General features: G+C 39.6%; 1 protein-coding gene across 2 annotated transcripts in view; it reads left to right on the forward strand.

The window, feature by feature from the left end:
* The first annotated feature begins 4,192 nt into the window (after positions 1-4,192).
* The window catches only part of LOC140740804 (calcium-transporting ATPase type 2C member 2-like), a 74,301-nt gene continuing 61,363 nt past the window's right edge, over positions 4,193-17,130 (forward strand). For both annotated transcript variants that reach the window (XM_073070325.1, XM_073070326.1), the window contains exon 1: positions 4,193-4,607. In XM_073070325.1, the coding sequence (XP_072926426.1) occupies positions 4,521-4,607 (87 nt within the window). In that variant the 5' untranslated portion in view covers positions 4,193-4,520. The remainder of the gene's footprint in view (positions 4,608-17,130) is intronic.

Genomic DNA, 17,130 nt, shown 5'->3' on the forward strand with positions numbered 1-17,130 from the left:
GATTCAGGTTCAATTCCGTTACAGTGTGTAAGAAGTTTGTACATTCTCCCCGTGACCGCGTAGCATTCCTCTGGGTGCTCCAGTTCCCTCCCACATTCCAAAGACGTTTGGGTTATTAGGTTAATTGGTCACATGGTGTAATTGGGTACTGGGCGCTCGTTGGGTCTGAAAAGCCTGTTACCAAGATGTACCTCTAAATAAAGTGACATCAGAGTTCTTAACAATCTGGCTCAACTTCATAGAGCAGCCAAGAGAGGGGTGCGTTCAGGCAACTTCAGTCTTCCCAATATTTAATTGGAGGAAAGTTCAGGCAACTTCAGTCTTCCCAATATTTAATTGGAGGAAAGTTCTGCTCATCCAATACTAGATGGTGAAAATAAAAGATTGACCAATAGGGACAATAAACATAAAGTAATTCTTTGTAAGTAAGAATGCACACGGATTACCTCCAGTGTGGAAAATTTTTTAAAAAATTAAAATAAAGATTGAAATTGCTGCCATCACACAGTGGATCAGGCAACCACTGTGAAACAGTAAACAGAGTTAACACTTGCAGAGAAATGTGAACCAGATTAATGTGTTATCTACCTGAGGAAAGAGGAGTTGGAACAGAGGTACCATATGAGGGCATATAAACTAATCAATCTCTCACAATGCATTGTTAAAATATTTCAAAGGTACAGTTTGTTCATAATTACAAATGTGGCAATGATACTTAAATATAATTTCTGCTTGGCCTTCCAACAAGAACTTGGTAGTAATGTGAACATACATTTTTTTCCTCCAATTCCCACCACAATCCCCATTCTCGAATTACAGACTCAGATTGCAGAATTTCAGATTTAATGGAATAGAGTAGAGGATACTTAGTCAGCTCCATCACGGGAACAACCCTCCCCAACATTGAGGGCATCTGCAAAATGCTGTGCCTTAAGAAACAGGATTACACCATTAAGGACCCTAACCATCCGGGACAGGCCCTCTTCTTATTATTACCAACAGGGAAGAGGTAATAGAAGCCCAAAGACCCATACTCAAAATTTTAGAAACAGCTCCTTTCCTCCCACCATCAGATTTATCCGTGAACACTACCTCAGTATTCCTCTTTTGCACTATTTATTTATTTTTGTCCTTTAATTTTTGCATTGTACTGTACTGCTGCCGTAAAATAAATTTCATGATTATATCAGTGATAATAAAGCTAATTCTGATTCCGAGATGCTTGAATATCCCGAATGATATGATGCATAGAAATCAACATAGAACAATAAAAGGTTGTGTCAGACACCAAATGATTAACTCTTGCAAGTGTTTTATGGGTAAGCTAGAGTTCTGTGGAACACGGGAAGAAGGAAGACTTAACTGAAGTGGCTAAGATTATATGGGCCCTGGAAGATGTAAATAAGAAGACCTATTTATCTTAACGGAAGAGTCAAAGATTTAAGAATAAATGGAAGGAGTAGAAGGAAGATGAACAAAAAACAATAATTGTTTACCCAATGAATGGATGAGATCAAGAACTCACTGTTTGAAAGTGTGATAGATGCAGACACCCTCATTACATTTAAATTGTACCTACGCACATAGTTAAAAGAGTTGTGATTTAGAAAACTGCGGACCAAGTATGGGATGATGGAATTAGTTTGGGTATCTCTTGCATTACCAGCATAGTTAGGCCAAATAGTCTTCTTTTAATCACACATATTCAATGATTTCTATGATTCTATAAGTTTGTGTGACCTTTAATCAATTCCCAAAACACTCTGTGAAAAATCAAAGAATAAACCTGCAGATGCTAGAAATCTGAAACAAAAACCGGAATTGATAGAAACACACAGCAGATCAGGCAACATCATCAGAAAAAGAAACAGATAACATTCTTGGTCAAAAATCTGGCATCCAGTTTTGATGAACATTTATTGATCCAAAGTATTGTCTCTGTTTTTCTTTTCAAAGGTGCTGCATGCTCTTCTGAGTGTTTACAGCACTTTTGTTTTCATCCCAGAAAATATAATTATAACTTCATCATTTACCTCAAATTCTCCCAGAATAATCCTGAACGTGAAAAAAAATCTACAAAACTTTGTGTCACTCTAACACAGATTTAAATTTCTGTGCTTCTAGTTTTGCCATTTATTCGTCCCCTTCACAATAAATGAGAGCTTCTCTGTGCAGTGGGACACTAGAATATACACTATTCAATGTAATGATATGATCTTGTTTTAATTCAAGTCTTTTGTATTTTATTATAATTTATTGAATTGGCCCAATTTGTCCATGCTGACTGTGATGCTTATCTAGTTAATTAGGTGAGCATCCCTCTGTGCCTTTCCTATCCAAGATTAGGGGTGTAGCAGACAGCAAGGAAGGCTTTCAGTGGGATCTGAACCAGCTGGAAAAATGGCAAATGGAACTTATGAATGCAGACTAGTGTGAGGTGTTGCACGTTGGCAGGAAAAACCAGGGATGGACTTAAGCAATGAATGATCAAGCACTGATCTTGAAATATAGATCCATAATTCCTTGTAGAAAAGGTTGTAAAGAGAGGTTTTGCCATATTGGCTTCATTGAGTAAACAAGTTGCAATGTTACACTGAAGTTGTATAAGACATTGGCGAGGCTGAATTTGGTGTATGGCGTACAGTTTGGGTCACCTACACATAGGAAAGATATCAATAAGCTTGAAAGTGCGCAGAGATAATTTACAAGGATAATGTACCAGGACTTGAGGACATGAGCTATAGGAAAAGGTTGAATAGGTTAGGACTTTATTCCCTGGAATGTAGAGAAATGGGGGGAGATCTTATAAAGGTATATAAAATTAGAGGTTTAGAGAGAGTAAGTACATGCAGATTTTTTTTTCCTTCTGAGGCTGGGTGAGGCCGAATTGAGGGGTCATGGGTTTAGGGTGAAAGCTGAAATATTTAAAGGGAATCTGAGGGAGTGAGAGCGAGGATGCACTGCCAGAGGAAGTCATGGATGCAAGTTTGATTGCAAAATTTTAAATAAGTTTCAATAAGTACATGGATAGGAAGGATATGGAGGGCTATGGTCTAGATAGGACTGGGGGAAAAAATAGGTTGGGTTAGGCTAGATGAGGCAAAAAGCCTGTTTCTGTGATATAGTGTTCTACAACTGCAAGTGCCTTTTAAATGTTTAATTGTATCTGCCACTACACCTCCTCTAACAACTAGATCCAAATAAACATCACCTCTGTTTGAAAGCATAACCCCTCAGATCTTCTTAAACTTTCCCCTCTCAACTTAAAGCTATGCCCTCTTGTTCTAGACTCCTCTTCCCTACTGACCATCTACCCTACCTAGACCACCTTAATCTTAGTAACATCTATAAGTTCAACCCTTAGCCTCCCACATTTCAGTGAGAATAACTTTAGCATATGCAGTCTCTCTTTATGCCTACAGGCCACATCCTGGTGACTATTTTCTAAAATTGTTTCTACATCCTTCCTGAAGTGGTGCCAGAACTGTTGCCCAATCCTCTGAACAGAAATACAACTGCAACGTGATGTCCCAACTCTCCTCAGTCTATGATGGCAAGTATACTAAATGCCTTCTTCACTACCCTACCCATATGTATCACCAATTACACCCTAAGATCTCTTTGTACATCAACACACCCAAGGTCCTTACCATTTACTCTATATGTCTTAACAGTTTCACCAACATTGAGCAACTGGATTTCTGGTCTGAATTCCTACTTTGCCCTGACCACAAGGCATAGGAGCAGAATTTGGTGCAGTCTGACCAATGTCTTAGAAAAGCCTCAGCCCCTGAATCGAGTTATAACTGAACCAGGAAAAAGTCTGAAATCGTTTACTCGTAATGAATGCAAAATGCTTGTAGATAATGAACTGATGGCAGGGAAGGAGCTATTGCAGGAACTCGCGGGCAGCACGCTGAAGGGGCAAGATGTCCTGGATGAATGGCTGAAATAGGTCAGTGATAAACAGGTTTTAGGGCGCGAGGAACGATGGCGGGTAGGAAAAAACTAAAGTGCTATTGCTGCAGATCAGAGAGACTGCCAGATATGTATTACCACCCACTTTCAACACGTAACCCCTCCCACCTTCCTCAAGTTTTCATTTACTCCGGCCCTTCCCAATTTTCTCCGCACCCTAACGCCCACCCATTACCAATTTCCTCGTGGACAAAGCACCGTGTTTCTTCTGTCTCCAGAAGCCACCAGTCTCGCAGAATATCTCTGCCAGCTTCGGGTTTTGTTTGACAATCCAATTTGCTACCTTTGTTGATAACGCTAAAGCATTTTTTTTGTTTAAGAGAAGCGCTTCAACAAATGTGCACTTAGCAATGGTTTGATTACCTGAGGCACAAGGGGGAGGAGCAAGAAAATTCGCAACAGGAACCTCCTTCAATTATTTAAAGGCAAGACCGTCCTTACATAATTCATCCCTAACGTTTCTCTCGGTGGGTCTCACTCCTGTATGTTCGTATTTGTGGTTCCCACGATTAAATTAATATTGATTAGAGAGAAATGTTACCATGACGAAACGGGTATTTCCCACCCTCTTCAAGAAAGCCGCTCTAATCTTCGCGCGGAGGAACTACCAGCAAGTCTTGGAGAACGAGGTGAGGCTTCGTGCTTTGAATCTGCAGGCTGAGCGAATTTACTGTGTGACCGTCGCGTCAAGTTATCTCTCAGTTTCCAGAACCGCGGCTGTTTGAGCACTTCACTCCTCCAGCCAGTGCAAACCCTTCTTAGCAAGTTAAAGTCATTGTAATTTGTGAACAGATTCAATCCTCGCGCGTTTCCTGAAGTCCAAGGTTTCTGCTCTTTTAATATGGAACGCGGAACCGTGCTGTGCCGGCCTGTATACACCTATCCCAAAATCAACCGAACCCTTCGTTCTACATAGCCCTCACCTTTTTCTTACATTCGCCTGTCTAAGAGTCTTTTAAATATCGATATTGTATCAACCTCTACCGCTACTCCTGGCAACGAGTACCAGGCAGACCTACCGCTCTGTGTGTAAGAATACCTATCTCTAACGTGTCCCTGCTCATTTTAAACAGGTGTATTCCTGATATTGATCATCACTGGCTGATCATCCATTGTGTCCTCTGGTAATCTTACACACCTACCAATTCGACTGTCATTGCCTACACTCCAAGGAAAATGCTATCGGGAGAAAACAGGAAAATAGGGATGAGAGGGATAGTAAAATAACCATGCTGGAATGCCGGCGCAGATTTGATGGGCCAAATAGCCTATTACCTCCTACATATTATAGCCTTATGGAGAAAAGCCCTAGCTTGCTCTACCTTTCCTCATTATACATGTTCTTTAATCCAGTCAACATCCTGGTAAGTCTAGTTTATACCCATTCTAATGTTTCCACATCCTTTCTAGATTGAGACAATCAGAACTGAACACAAAATTCCAAGTGTGTGCTAACTAGAGTTTTATAGATCTGCAACGTTACCTAACAGCTCTTGAACTCAATCCTCTGATTAAAGAATGCAAGCGCAACGTACACCTTCTTAACCACCCTATCAACTTGTGTGGCATCTTTGTGGAATCTAGGGACTTGAACCCAGAGACCCCACTGTTCCTTCTACACCACAATTAAATATTACCATTAACCTTGTACTCCACCTTCATGTTTGATTTTCCAAAGTATATCACTTCACAACTTTCTGAATTGAACTCCATCTGCAACTTCTCCGTCATGTTTATTTTCCGTTGTGACCTACAACAACTTTCTACGTAGACTATGATACCTTCAAACTGCATGTCCTCTGCAAACTTAACACCCACACCTCCACTTTCTCTTCCAAGTCACAGAGACCAGGATCCCAGAAAGGTTCCTGAGGAGCCCCACTAGTCACCAACAGAATACACTACCATAATCTGCCTTCTGCAGGCAAGTCAAATCTGAATCCACACAGCCAAGTTCCCATTGGTCTCGTGCCTTGAGCCCACCATAGGGAACCTTGTCAAACACCTTACTAAACTCTATATACATGATTTCTATCACTCCAGTTTCGTCAATTTGTCGCCTGGTGAATAAAAGCAAGGGAATACTTAAGAAAGAGATCAGGAGGCCTAGAAGAAGGCATAAGGTTGACAAGGTGAAGGAGAATCCTAAGGGTTTCTACAGATCTGTTAGGAACAAAAGGATTGCAAGGGACAAAATTGGTCCTCTGGAAGATCAGAATGGTAATCCATGTGTGATGCCCAAAAGGAGATCTAAAATGGATTTTTTGCATCTGTGTTTACTTCAGAGGCAGACACAGTCTACAGAAGAAAGGCACAGCAGCATTGACTTCATCCACCCAATTCAGGTTACAGAGCAGGAGTTGTTTGCTGCCTTGAGGCAAATTAGGGTGGATAATTCCCCAAGGTCTGACAAGGTGCTTCCTTCGACCCTGTGGGAGGCAAGTGCAGAAATTGCAGAGGCCCTGGTAGAGATATTTGAATCATCCTTAGCGAGGTACTGGAGGATTGAAAGATAGTCAAAGTTGTTCTGCTTAAGAAAGAAAGGCTCCAAAAAAACAGGAGATTTATAGGTAGGATAGCCTCTAGTGGGAAAGTATTGGGAAAGTTGGTGGAAAGCATTCTAATAGACCGGATATGCGAGTATTTGAATAGACACAGGCTGATCAGGATAGTCAGCATTACTTTGCACATGGTAGATCATGTCTAACCAATCTTATAGAGTTTTTTTTTTGAGGAAGCTACCAGGAAAGTTAAAGATAAGGCAATGGATATTTTCTACGTGGACTTTAGGAAGACATTTGACAAGATCCCATTTGGAAGGTTGGTCAAGAAAATTCAGTTGCTCAGCATTCAAGATAAGGGCTAATTAGATTAGACACTGGCTTTGTGGGAGACACCAGAGAGTGGTAACAGACGGTTGCCTCTCTGACTGGACCAGTCAGAAAATGGGCTGGAAAATGGCAGATGGAATTTAATGCAGACAAATGCAAGCTGTTGCACTTCAGAAGGAGCAACTAGAACAGGCCATACACAGTGAACAGTAGGGTACTGAGAAGTGTGGTAGAACAAAGGGATTTGGGAATACAGGTCCATAATTCATTGGAAGTGGCATCACAGGTAGATAGGGGTGTATAGAAAGCTTTTGGCACATTGGCATTTGTACATTAAAGTTTGAGTACAGGTGGTGGGATGTTATGTTGAAGTTGTATAAGATGTTGGTGAGGCCTAATTTGGAGTATTATGTGCAGTTTTTGTCACCTACCTACAGGAAAGATGAAAATAAGGTTGAAAGAGTATTGAGAAAATTTACAAGGATGTTGCTGAGACTAGAGGACCTGAGTTATAAGGAAAGATTGCATAGGCTAGAACTGTGTTCTTTAGAACATAGAAGACTGAGGGGAGATTTGATAGAGGTGTACAAAATTATGAGGGGTATGGATAGGGTAAATGCAAGCAAGGTTTTTCAACTGAGGTTGGGTGGGACTACAACTAGAGGTCATGAGTTAAGAGTGAAAGGTAAGGATTTTAAGATGAACATGAGGGGAAACTTTTTCTCTGTGAGGGCCATGAGAATGTTAGCTGCCAGTACAAGTGGTGCATGCAAGCTCGATTTCAAGTTTTAAGAGAGTTTCGATAGGTACATGCAAGGTAGGGGTTATGGAGGGCTATGGTCCTGGTGCAGTCGGTGGGAGGAGGCAGTTCAATGGTTCACATAGACTAATGGACCAAAGGGCTTGTTTCTGTGCTGTAGTTTTCTGTGAATCTGTGACAATCCTTGTGCTTTTAGTTTGTCATAGAATCACAGAGTAATACCGGTCCATCAACCCAACCCAACCCATCTGTTCTGACTAAGATACTGATCTAAGCTAGTCTTATTAGCCTGCAAATCTCTACAGATGTACCATGGAGAGCAGTCTAACTGGCTGGATCACCGAGTGGGGCACTGTACAGGATCGAAATAAGTTGGAAAAAGTTGTAAACTCAGTCAGCCTCCCCAGCATCCAGGCCATATTCAAGGAGCAATGCCTCAAAAAGTGGCATCCATCATTAAGGACCAACTTCCCTGGGACATACCCTCTTGTCATTGCTACCATCAGGAAGGAGGTACAGAAGCCTAAAGGTACACACTCAACGATTCAGGAATAGCTTCTTCCCCTCAGATTTCTGAATGGATATTGAACCCATGAACACTACCTCACTACTTCTTTTCTCTTTTTGAACTACTTATTTAAATATAACTATATATATAATAGTTTTATTATTATGTACTGCTGCTGCATTACAACAAATTCCATGACATATGCCAGTGATATTAAACATAATTCTGATTCTATGTTTGCAACACTTAACATTTTCTCTCTATATGTTTATCTAGGTGTCTTTTAAATATCATTATTGTATCTTTCTCAACCACTTGCTCTTGCAGCAATTGCATATGAACATGATGAAGTTGCCCCACAGATTCCTTTTACAACTCTCCCCACTTTTTGATTCCCTTTCCCTGTGAAAATGAAAGTGTGCACCCACCTTATGTATGCCCGTTGTATGCCTCTATGAAATGTCCCTCAGTTTCATGTGATCCACACAATAAAGTCCTGGCATGCCCGAACTCTTCCTATATCTTAAGCCTTCGAGTTCTGTTAACAATCTTGTAAATGTACCTCAAGATCTTGTGGAAAATATAACAAACTAATTGCAGCCATGCTATTATTTAGTCCTCATGAAGTGCCTCGGTCTGAAACATTGACTGCTTTTTCCTCTCCGTAGCTGCTGCATGACCTGCTGAGTTCTTCCGGCACTTTTTTTTCATGTTCCTCATTATTTCCAACATCTGCAGAATCTTTAATCTATTATTTATTATCCTGGCTCTCAAATTCCTAACTGAGTTACAGGTATGATAAGAAGATGGCTGAGGAATCATAAAACACCTGCTTCCCTTCAGTTTGGGATGAATATTAATGCTGCTTTTGCTTTACTCTCACCCACAATTTCCTTCATTATATCCTTAATTTATTAAGTGTGTGGGATCAAGATGATTTTTATTATTTGAAAATTTTCTGCCTCGGAAGGATTAAATGTGATTTCCGGCCATGGAGCTGCTTCTGAGAAATTGGCATCACTTTAGTACCGTTTGATTGAAGTTGCTGTTGAAGAAAATTGGATGGATAATGGTGTGGGGATTCTGGCTTTGGGGTAATACATACTTTTTATATGACCTCATCAGCATTGTGTGTCGTGTTGTATAACATGGGCGATCATGGTCTTTTGACCATGATTTTTCTTGGCAAAGATTTCACAGAAGTGGTTTGCCATTGCCTTCCTCTGGGTAGTATCTTTACAAGACAGTTGACCCCAGCCATTATCAATACTCTTCAGAGGCTGTCTGCCTGGCATCAATGGCTACATAACCAGGACTTGTGATATGCATCAGTTGCTCATATGAGCACCCGCCACCTGCTCCCATGGCTTTCCATGACCCTCATTGGAGGGCTAAACAGGAGCTATGTTTTCCCCGAGGGTGATCTGCAGGCTAGTGGAAGGTAGGAGCACCTTACACATCCTTTGGTAGAGACGAATCTCCACCCAGCCACCCCACTTATATAACTAACAACAATATCAATGGACATCCATTTCATTAGTCACTATTTACACTTTCATGAGAAGCAGCTTGGAGAGTATCTTGCTGAACATTTTTTAAAATAAGAATGGGTGGCATCAGAATGGAATTTTATCCGTTCAGTTTCTGTAGAGGTCTGTTTTACATGCAATACTCAAAGACAATTTTGTTGAAAGCTAACACCTATTAATTAAAAGCACAAGTGATTTTGCAGATGCTGCAAATCCAGAGCAACCCATACAAAATGTTGGAGGAACTCAGCAGGTCAGGCAGCATCTGTAGAAATGAATTAACAGTCAATGTTTCAGGCCAAGATCCTTCTTCAGGATTGGGAAGGAAGGGAGAAGCCTCCAGAATAAAAAGATGTGGGGAGGAGAAAAAGGATTCTTAGAAAGTGATGGGTGAAGCCAGGTGGATGGGAAAGGTAAGGGGTTGGAAAAGAAGGAATCTGATAGGAGAGAAGAGTGGAGGATGGGAGAAGGGGATGAAGACAGGGCAGCAGGGGAGATGATAGACAGGTGAGGAGAAGAGGTAAAGAAGCCAGATTAGGGGATAGAAGTGAAGGAGGAAGGAAAAATACATCAAAATGAGAAATCGATGTTCATACCATCATGTTGGAGGCTACCTAAACAGAATATAAGGTGTTGCTCATCTGCTCTGAGGGTGGCCTCATCATGGCAAAACAAGGGGCCATGCCCAACATACTGTATCAGAACAGGAATTGGAATAGGAATTAAAATAGTTGGCCGCTGGGAAATTCCGGTTTGGGCAGATGGTGCAGAGGAGTTCAACAAAGTGGTCTTCCAATTTATGTTTGGTCTTGCCAATGTAGAGGAGGCTTTACTAGGAGCAACAGATATAATAGACTACCCCAATAGATTCACAGGTGAAGGGTTGCTTTACCTGGAAGAATTGTTTGGGGTCCTATTAATTAATTCAGGCAATTGCAAGCAGAACTACATTTTCTTGCATAAATATTAATAGGTTTGGGAATCTGTGAACTGTGAAGTCACAAAATAAGTAAGTAAACTCTAGCAACTATTTTCTGGTCATGTCCCTTTGCTGGATTGGCTGATCAATGGTAGAGTGAGGTTAAGAGGTCAGTCTGTGAATCACTACGAGTCTGCTGGAAAACTCAAAGGTTCTATGTCTGCCAGTCTGAGTCTAGAGTCATAGAGAAGTACAGCACAGAAACAAGCCCTTCAGCCCATCTAGTCCATGCCAAAAAAAATTTAACCTGCCTGCTCCCAAGGACTTGTACCAGGACTATAGACCTCCATATCCCTAGCATCCATGTACCTAACCAAACTCAGTTGAAATTGAGCTCTCATAGACCACTTGTGCTGGCAACTCATTCCACACTCTGACAGCTCTCTGAATGAAAAGTTTCCCCTCATATTCCACCTTAATCTTCTCACCTATCACCCTTAAGCCATGACCTCTGACTGTAGTCCCACTCAGCCTCAGTGGAGAAAGCATTCTTGTATTTCCCCTATCTATACCCCTCATAATTTTGTATACCTCTATCAGATCTCCTTTCAATTTTTTTATGTTCTGGGGAATAAAGTCCTAACCTATTCTATCTTTCCTAATAACTCAGGTTTCCTAGACCTGTCAACATCCATGTAAATTTTTTTCTGCACTCTTTCAACTTTGTTTACATCTTTCCTGTAGGTAGGTGACCGAAACTGCGCATACTACTTCAAATTAGGCCTCAACAACTTCTTGTACAACTTCAACGTAATATCCCATCTTCAGTACTCAATACATTGATTTATGAAGGCCAATGTACCAAAAGCTTTCTTTACAATCCTATCTACCCATGAAATCACTTTCAACAAATTATGTGGCTGTATTCCCAGATCCCTTTGTTCTACCACACTCCTCAGTGCCCTACTGTTCACGGTGTAAAGCCTACCCTGGTTGGTCCTATCAAAGTGCAAAGCCATGCCCTTGTCTGCATCAAATTCCATCTGCCAATTTTTTCAGCCTAATTTTCCAGCTGACGCAGATTTCTCTTCAAGCCATGATAGCCTTCCTCACTGTCCACTACACTCCCAATCTTGGTGTTATCCACAGCTTTGCTGATCTAGTTAACCACATTATCATCCAGATCATTGATATAGATGACAAACAACAAAAGAACCAGCACCAATCCCTGCAACACACCATTTGTCACATGCATCCAGTCAGAGAGGCAGCCCTCTACTACCACCCTCTGGCTTCTCCCACAAAGCCAAAGTCTAATCCAATTTACTACATCATCTTGAATGCTGAGCCTCTTGACCAGCTTCCCATGCAGAACCTGCAATGATCTGGATGATAATGTGGTTAACTAAAGTTCATGTAGACAACATCCACTGCTTTAACTTCATCCACTTTCCTGGTAACTTCCTCAAAAAACTCTATAAACTTGGTTAGACATGAAATACCATGCACAAAGCCATGCTGACTATCCTTAATCAGTCCATTTCTATTCAAATATTTGTATATCCAGTCCCTTAGAATATCTTCCAATAACTTTCCCACAACTGATGTCAGACTCACCGGCCGATAATTTCTTGGTTTCTGTTTAGAGCTTTTTTAAACAGCGGATCAACATTCGCTAACGTCCAATCCTCTGGTACCACTCCTTTCGTTAAGGATGTTTTAAATATTTCTGCTAGGGCTCCAGTAATTTCTGCAATTACCTCTCATGGGGTCTGAGGGAACACCTTGTCAGCCCCTGGGGATTTATCCACCCTGATTTGCCTCAGGGCAGCAAATACCTCCTCTGAAATCTGTACAGGGTCCATGAAGTTGATGCCACTTTGCCTCAATTCTATAGACTCTGTGCCCATCTCCTGAGTAAATATAGATGCAGAGAATGTTCTCCCCACCATCCCCTGTCTATTTTGGCTCCACAGAAGGATCACCATTCTGGTCTTCCAGAGGACCAATTTTGTCCCTAGCAATCCTTGGGATTCTCCTTCACCTTGTCTGTTAGAGCAACTTCATGCCTTCTTTTAGCCTTACTGAGTTCTTTAAATGTTGTCTTGCATTTCCTGTACTCCATAAGCATCTCACGTCTTCCAACTTGCCTGAACATGCTATGCTGCACCTCCTTTTTTTCTCTTAACCAGGGCCTCAATATTGCTTGAAAACCAAGTTTCCTTACACTTGTTATCTTTACTTTTTATTCTGACAGGCACAAACGAGCTTTGTAGTCTCAAAAATTCATATTCAAAGGCCTCCCACTTTTCAAGTACTATTGGAGACTGAGGGCCAAATTTGGCCTGCCCTCTAGTTAGAGGGTGGATGTGAGAGAGGATGGAGCTTCAGTTCGCTGTTGTTTTTCTTTTGCTAGTTGTATTCTGTTATGTTGTGTTCTGTGTTGTTCTGCCAAGCATGGTAGGCATGCTATGTCGGCACTGGAATGTGTGCTGATATTTGTGGGCAGCTTCCAGCGCATCCTTGGATGTGTTGGTTGTTAAGGCAAATGACGTGTTTCACTGTATGCTTTCAGTGACGTGATAAATAAGTCTGAATCTGTATCTGAGATAACTTGCGAGAGTGCATCTGGTGTGGGGCAAGTGCATTGATTTCAATTCATGGCAATTGTAGGCTATATGAAAGACAAGGTAAGTGATTTTTACTATGCTTCATGGCTTTAATTATTACAAGAGTGTTCAAATGTTTTCAGATATTTAAATTTTTAGTTGAGCTTGATATGTTTCAAGTGTTTTTGTCTCTACAACAGCTACTGTATATAATTTCAATCACACCATGCTGTGAATTCACAACCAAACTTGACTATATCTCCATCCTAAGTAGAAATTATGTGAAACTTGGACAATTTTGTTCTTCCCTCTGTATTCCAGGAACTTGTACAATATTGGGAAACTTGAATGATAAAAAAGATATGGCTCTAGGTTTTATTACTTTGTGGATATTATGATACATATTATATAAAGCCAGTCTTCCTGACTTAAAAAAAGTTAATGCAATCATAACCTTGAAAAGTGACAATTTAGTAAGAAAAGTTACATATTTATTCTACAGCAATTCTTTTTCTTTAAAATCATCATGGCTTTTTGCATGTTCCATATAATTCTTACCTGAAATGGAATTTCTTAAGGTATCCACCATATAGCCAACGGAAGTGGAATACAAGGAATTGTTTATCTTTTCCATATTTTTACATTTCTATTATAAATATAAAATCAATGATTTCTTTCTCTAATGTCAATTAGCATAGCAGTTAGCGTAACACTATTACAACACCAGTGATCGGGGTTCAATCCCTCCACTGGCCATATGGCCTTTGTATCTTCTGCTGTGATTATGTAACTTTCCTCCTGGTGCTCCTGTTTTCTCCCACATTCCAAAGGCTTATGAGTTAGTAGGTTAACTGGTCACTTGGGAGTAATTGAGTAGCATGGGCTACCATTGCCAGAAAGGTCTGTTATTGAGCTGTAAATCTAAATAAAATGAAGTATTTATTAACATTACATTGATTTGCTGGGTGTGTTTCTTTTTTGACCTTCCAGACTCACAAACCCACCATTTTTAATCTGGATACATGAGGGCATTGAAGGATATGAAATAATTATTTGGCCTGTCTTCCGCAGGTGATGTTAAACACACATCAAGCCTCGCCCTTTTAATTCTAAAGATGTCTGCGGGAACTTTTCTTCCTATACAATTAAATCAAAATGCTAGAGCATTTAGAATTCATCTGTGCTGACAGGCCATAATTTCAGTGTCACTCATCTTCCAAACTCACTGTCTGTATTTACTCAACTTAGGCTGCACCCACTCACGATATCTAAACCAAATCAAAATTTATCTTATTTTCTTGAAAATGTCAAATCCTTCTGGGCATTTCTGCCATTGGGCTACCTCACTTCATAGAAGGCATTATTTAACGATCTATTCTCAGTTCAAGATCTGTGATCTCAATCCAAGATAAAATTCTACTGCTGGCCATGGGATTCTTGCGGAGAAAAATGTCATCTCGTACCCTGGAATAAATCACACCTTCAAATATTGGCAAACAACAAGTATCAGCCTAGCAACCTTCTTTTGTCTCATAATATTGGTGTTTTTCTTGAAGGTAACTATGTAAATTTGTTTCCTTCACTGATTATCAAGTGGGTATACTTGAAGTACTTGAGGTGCTGTGGTAAGTTTTCACAGGAGTAACCAAAGGAGGAGCCAGAGGTTCAACAGACACTGAACTTTGAGCTCTGGCATGTTAATAATCATTTGCTTGCATTGATTGCAGAAGCCCAGCAGACGTAAAACTTAACAACCAATTTCTATTCACACTTGCTCAGCCCCATTTGCTGATAGAAATCCCAATGATGTCTCCAAATTAGCTAGCCTCTCCCGATCACAGGAGCTACTGGGTAATTTTCCTAAAAATGTTTGGTATGACATCAAAGATTTTCACAAATTTCTCTAGATGTACTGTGGGGAGCATTCTAACTGTTTGCATAATTGTCTGGTCTGGAGGGCCGATTGCACAGGATCGAAAAAAGTTGCAGAAAGTTATGAACTCAGCCAAGTCCATCATGGGTACTCACCTCCCCAGCATCAAGGACATCTTCAAAAGGCAATGCTACAAGAAGGTGGCATCCATCGTTAAGGTCTCCAGGACATATCTTATTCTCATTGCTTCCATCAAGGAGGCAGTTCAAGAGCCTGAAGACATGCACTCAATCTTTAGGAACAGCTTCTTCCCCTCTGCCATCAGATTTCTGAATGGACACGACCTCAATATTTTGTTTTGCTCTCTTTTTGTGCTGCTAATTTAATTTTTAAAAATATTGTGATGCTCTTTGGGTGGGGGGGGGGTTTAGTCAACAGCCCACCTCTGCATTTTTAATGACCAGCACTGTTTATTGTTCTTGTGCTAAAATGCTTTTGTGGGATTATGGTGTACAGTTCCAGTTTGTTTATTGTTACATTTTAGCTTGGGTTATACAGTTATTCACTAGTGTATTTGTGGATCTCCCCCTAACTGTAACCAGGGTGTGTGATGCTCACCTCCCCTGTCTGTATGAGACTGGTTAGGTTCAATCTCCAGGTCATGGTGTCCAGTATGTTTTGTGTTTATCACAATAAAGCTGTTGTTATTATTATAATTTTTAATTGAATTTTCAAATAGTTACAAAAGGAAAAAAAATATATCAACCCTTCCCCCCCTCCCCTTAACCCCTCCCCCCTAACATATCCCTGTAGAAAGAGGAAAAAAAGACAGAAGAAAAAAGAAAGAAAGAAAGAATGCCTGGATATCAGAAGATCCCCACGTGCTCCACGGAATTCGTAATAGCTTTAGTATATATATTTATTTATTTCCCCAAATAGCCAATAATTTTATCTTCGGAGCACCTATATATTTAATCCTATCTTTTGTAAATAAGGGCACCAATTTTCAGAAATATTTCATATTTATCTCTTAAATTATAAGTAATTTTTTCAAGTGGAATGCAGCTGAAAATTTCATTCTTCCAATGATCTATACTTAAGTATGAATCCGATTTTCAAGTAACTGCAGTAGCCTTTTTGGCTACTGCCAATGCAATTTTTATGAATTCTTTCTGACATTTATTCAGTTTGGATTTCGGTTTTATCCCTTCAATATCGCCTAGTAAAAATAACGTTGGATTATGTGGAAGTTGTGTTCCAATAATTTGTTCCAATAAAACTCTTAAATTTGTCCAAAAAGGTTGAATTTTAAAACAAGTCCAAGTAGAGTGTAAAAAAAGTACCAATTTCTTGATTACATCAGAAACATTGATCAGATAAATTTGGGATTAATTTATTTATTTTTTGTGGTGTAATATATAATTGATGTAAAAAATTATATTGCACTAATCTTAACCGGACATTTGTTGTATTTGTCATACTGTCAAGACGTAGTCTTGACCAACTTGTTTCTTCAATTTTAATATTCAAATCACTTTCCCATTTTTGTCTTGACTTATGAATTCCTTGTTTAATTGCCTTTTTTGAATCAAACTATACATACAAGAAATAATTTTTTAAATTTTTCCTTTTTGAATTAAAGTTTCTATTTCATTAGGTTTTGGCAATAACATTGTTTGACCCAATTTATCTCTTAAATAAGCCCTTAATTGGAAATAACAAAAAAGAGTGTTGTTTGATATTTTGTATTTATTCTTTAATTGATCAAATGACATTAATATACCTCCTTCAAAACAATCTCCTATCTATCTAATCCCTTTTTGAAACCAATTGTATAAAAGTTGGTTATCCATTGTAAAAGGAATAAGTTTATTTTGAATTAAAGGTCTCTTTGCTAATAAAGATTTCTTTATCTCATCATCAACATTTATCTTATCCCATAAATCAATCAAATGTTTTAATATAGGAGATTCTTTCTTTTCCCGTATCCATTTAGATTCCCACTTATATATAAAATCTTCTGGTATATTTTCTCCTATTTTATCTAATTCTATTCTAATCCATGCCGGTTTATCTTCTTCAAAAAGGATGCAATAAATCTAAGTTGATTTGCTTTATAATAT

This window comes from Hemitrygon akajei, chromosome 17 (assembly GCF_048418815.1).
Source record: "Hemitrygon akajei chromosome 17, sHemAka1.3, whole genome shotgun sequence".
Lineage (NCBI taxonomy): Eukaryota > Metazoa > Chordata > Chondrichthyes > Myliobatiformes > Dasyatidae > Hemitrygon > Hemitrygon akajei.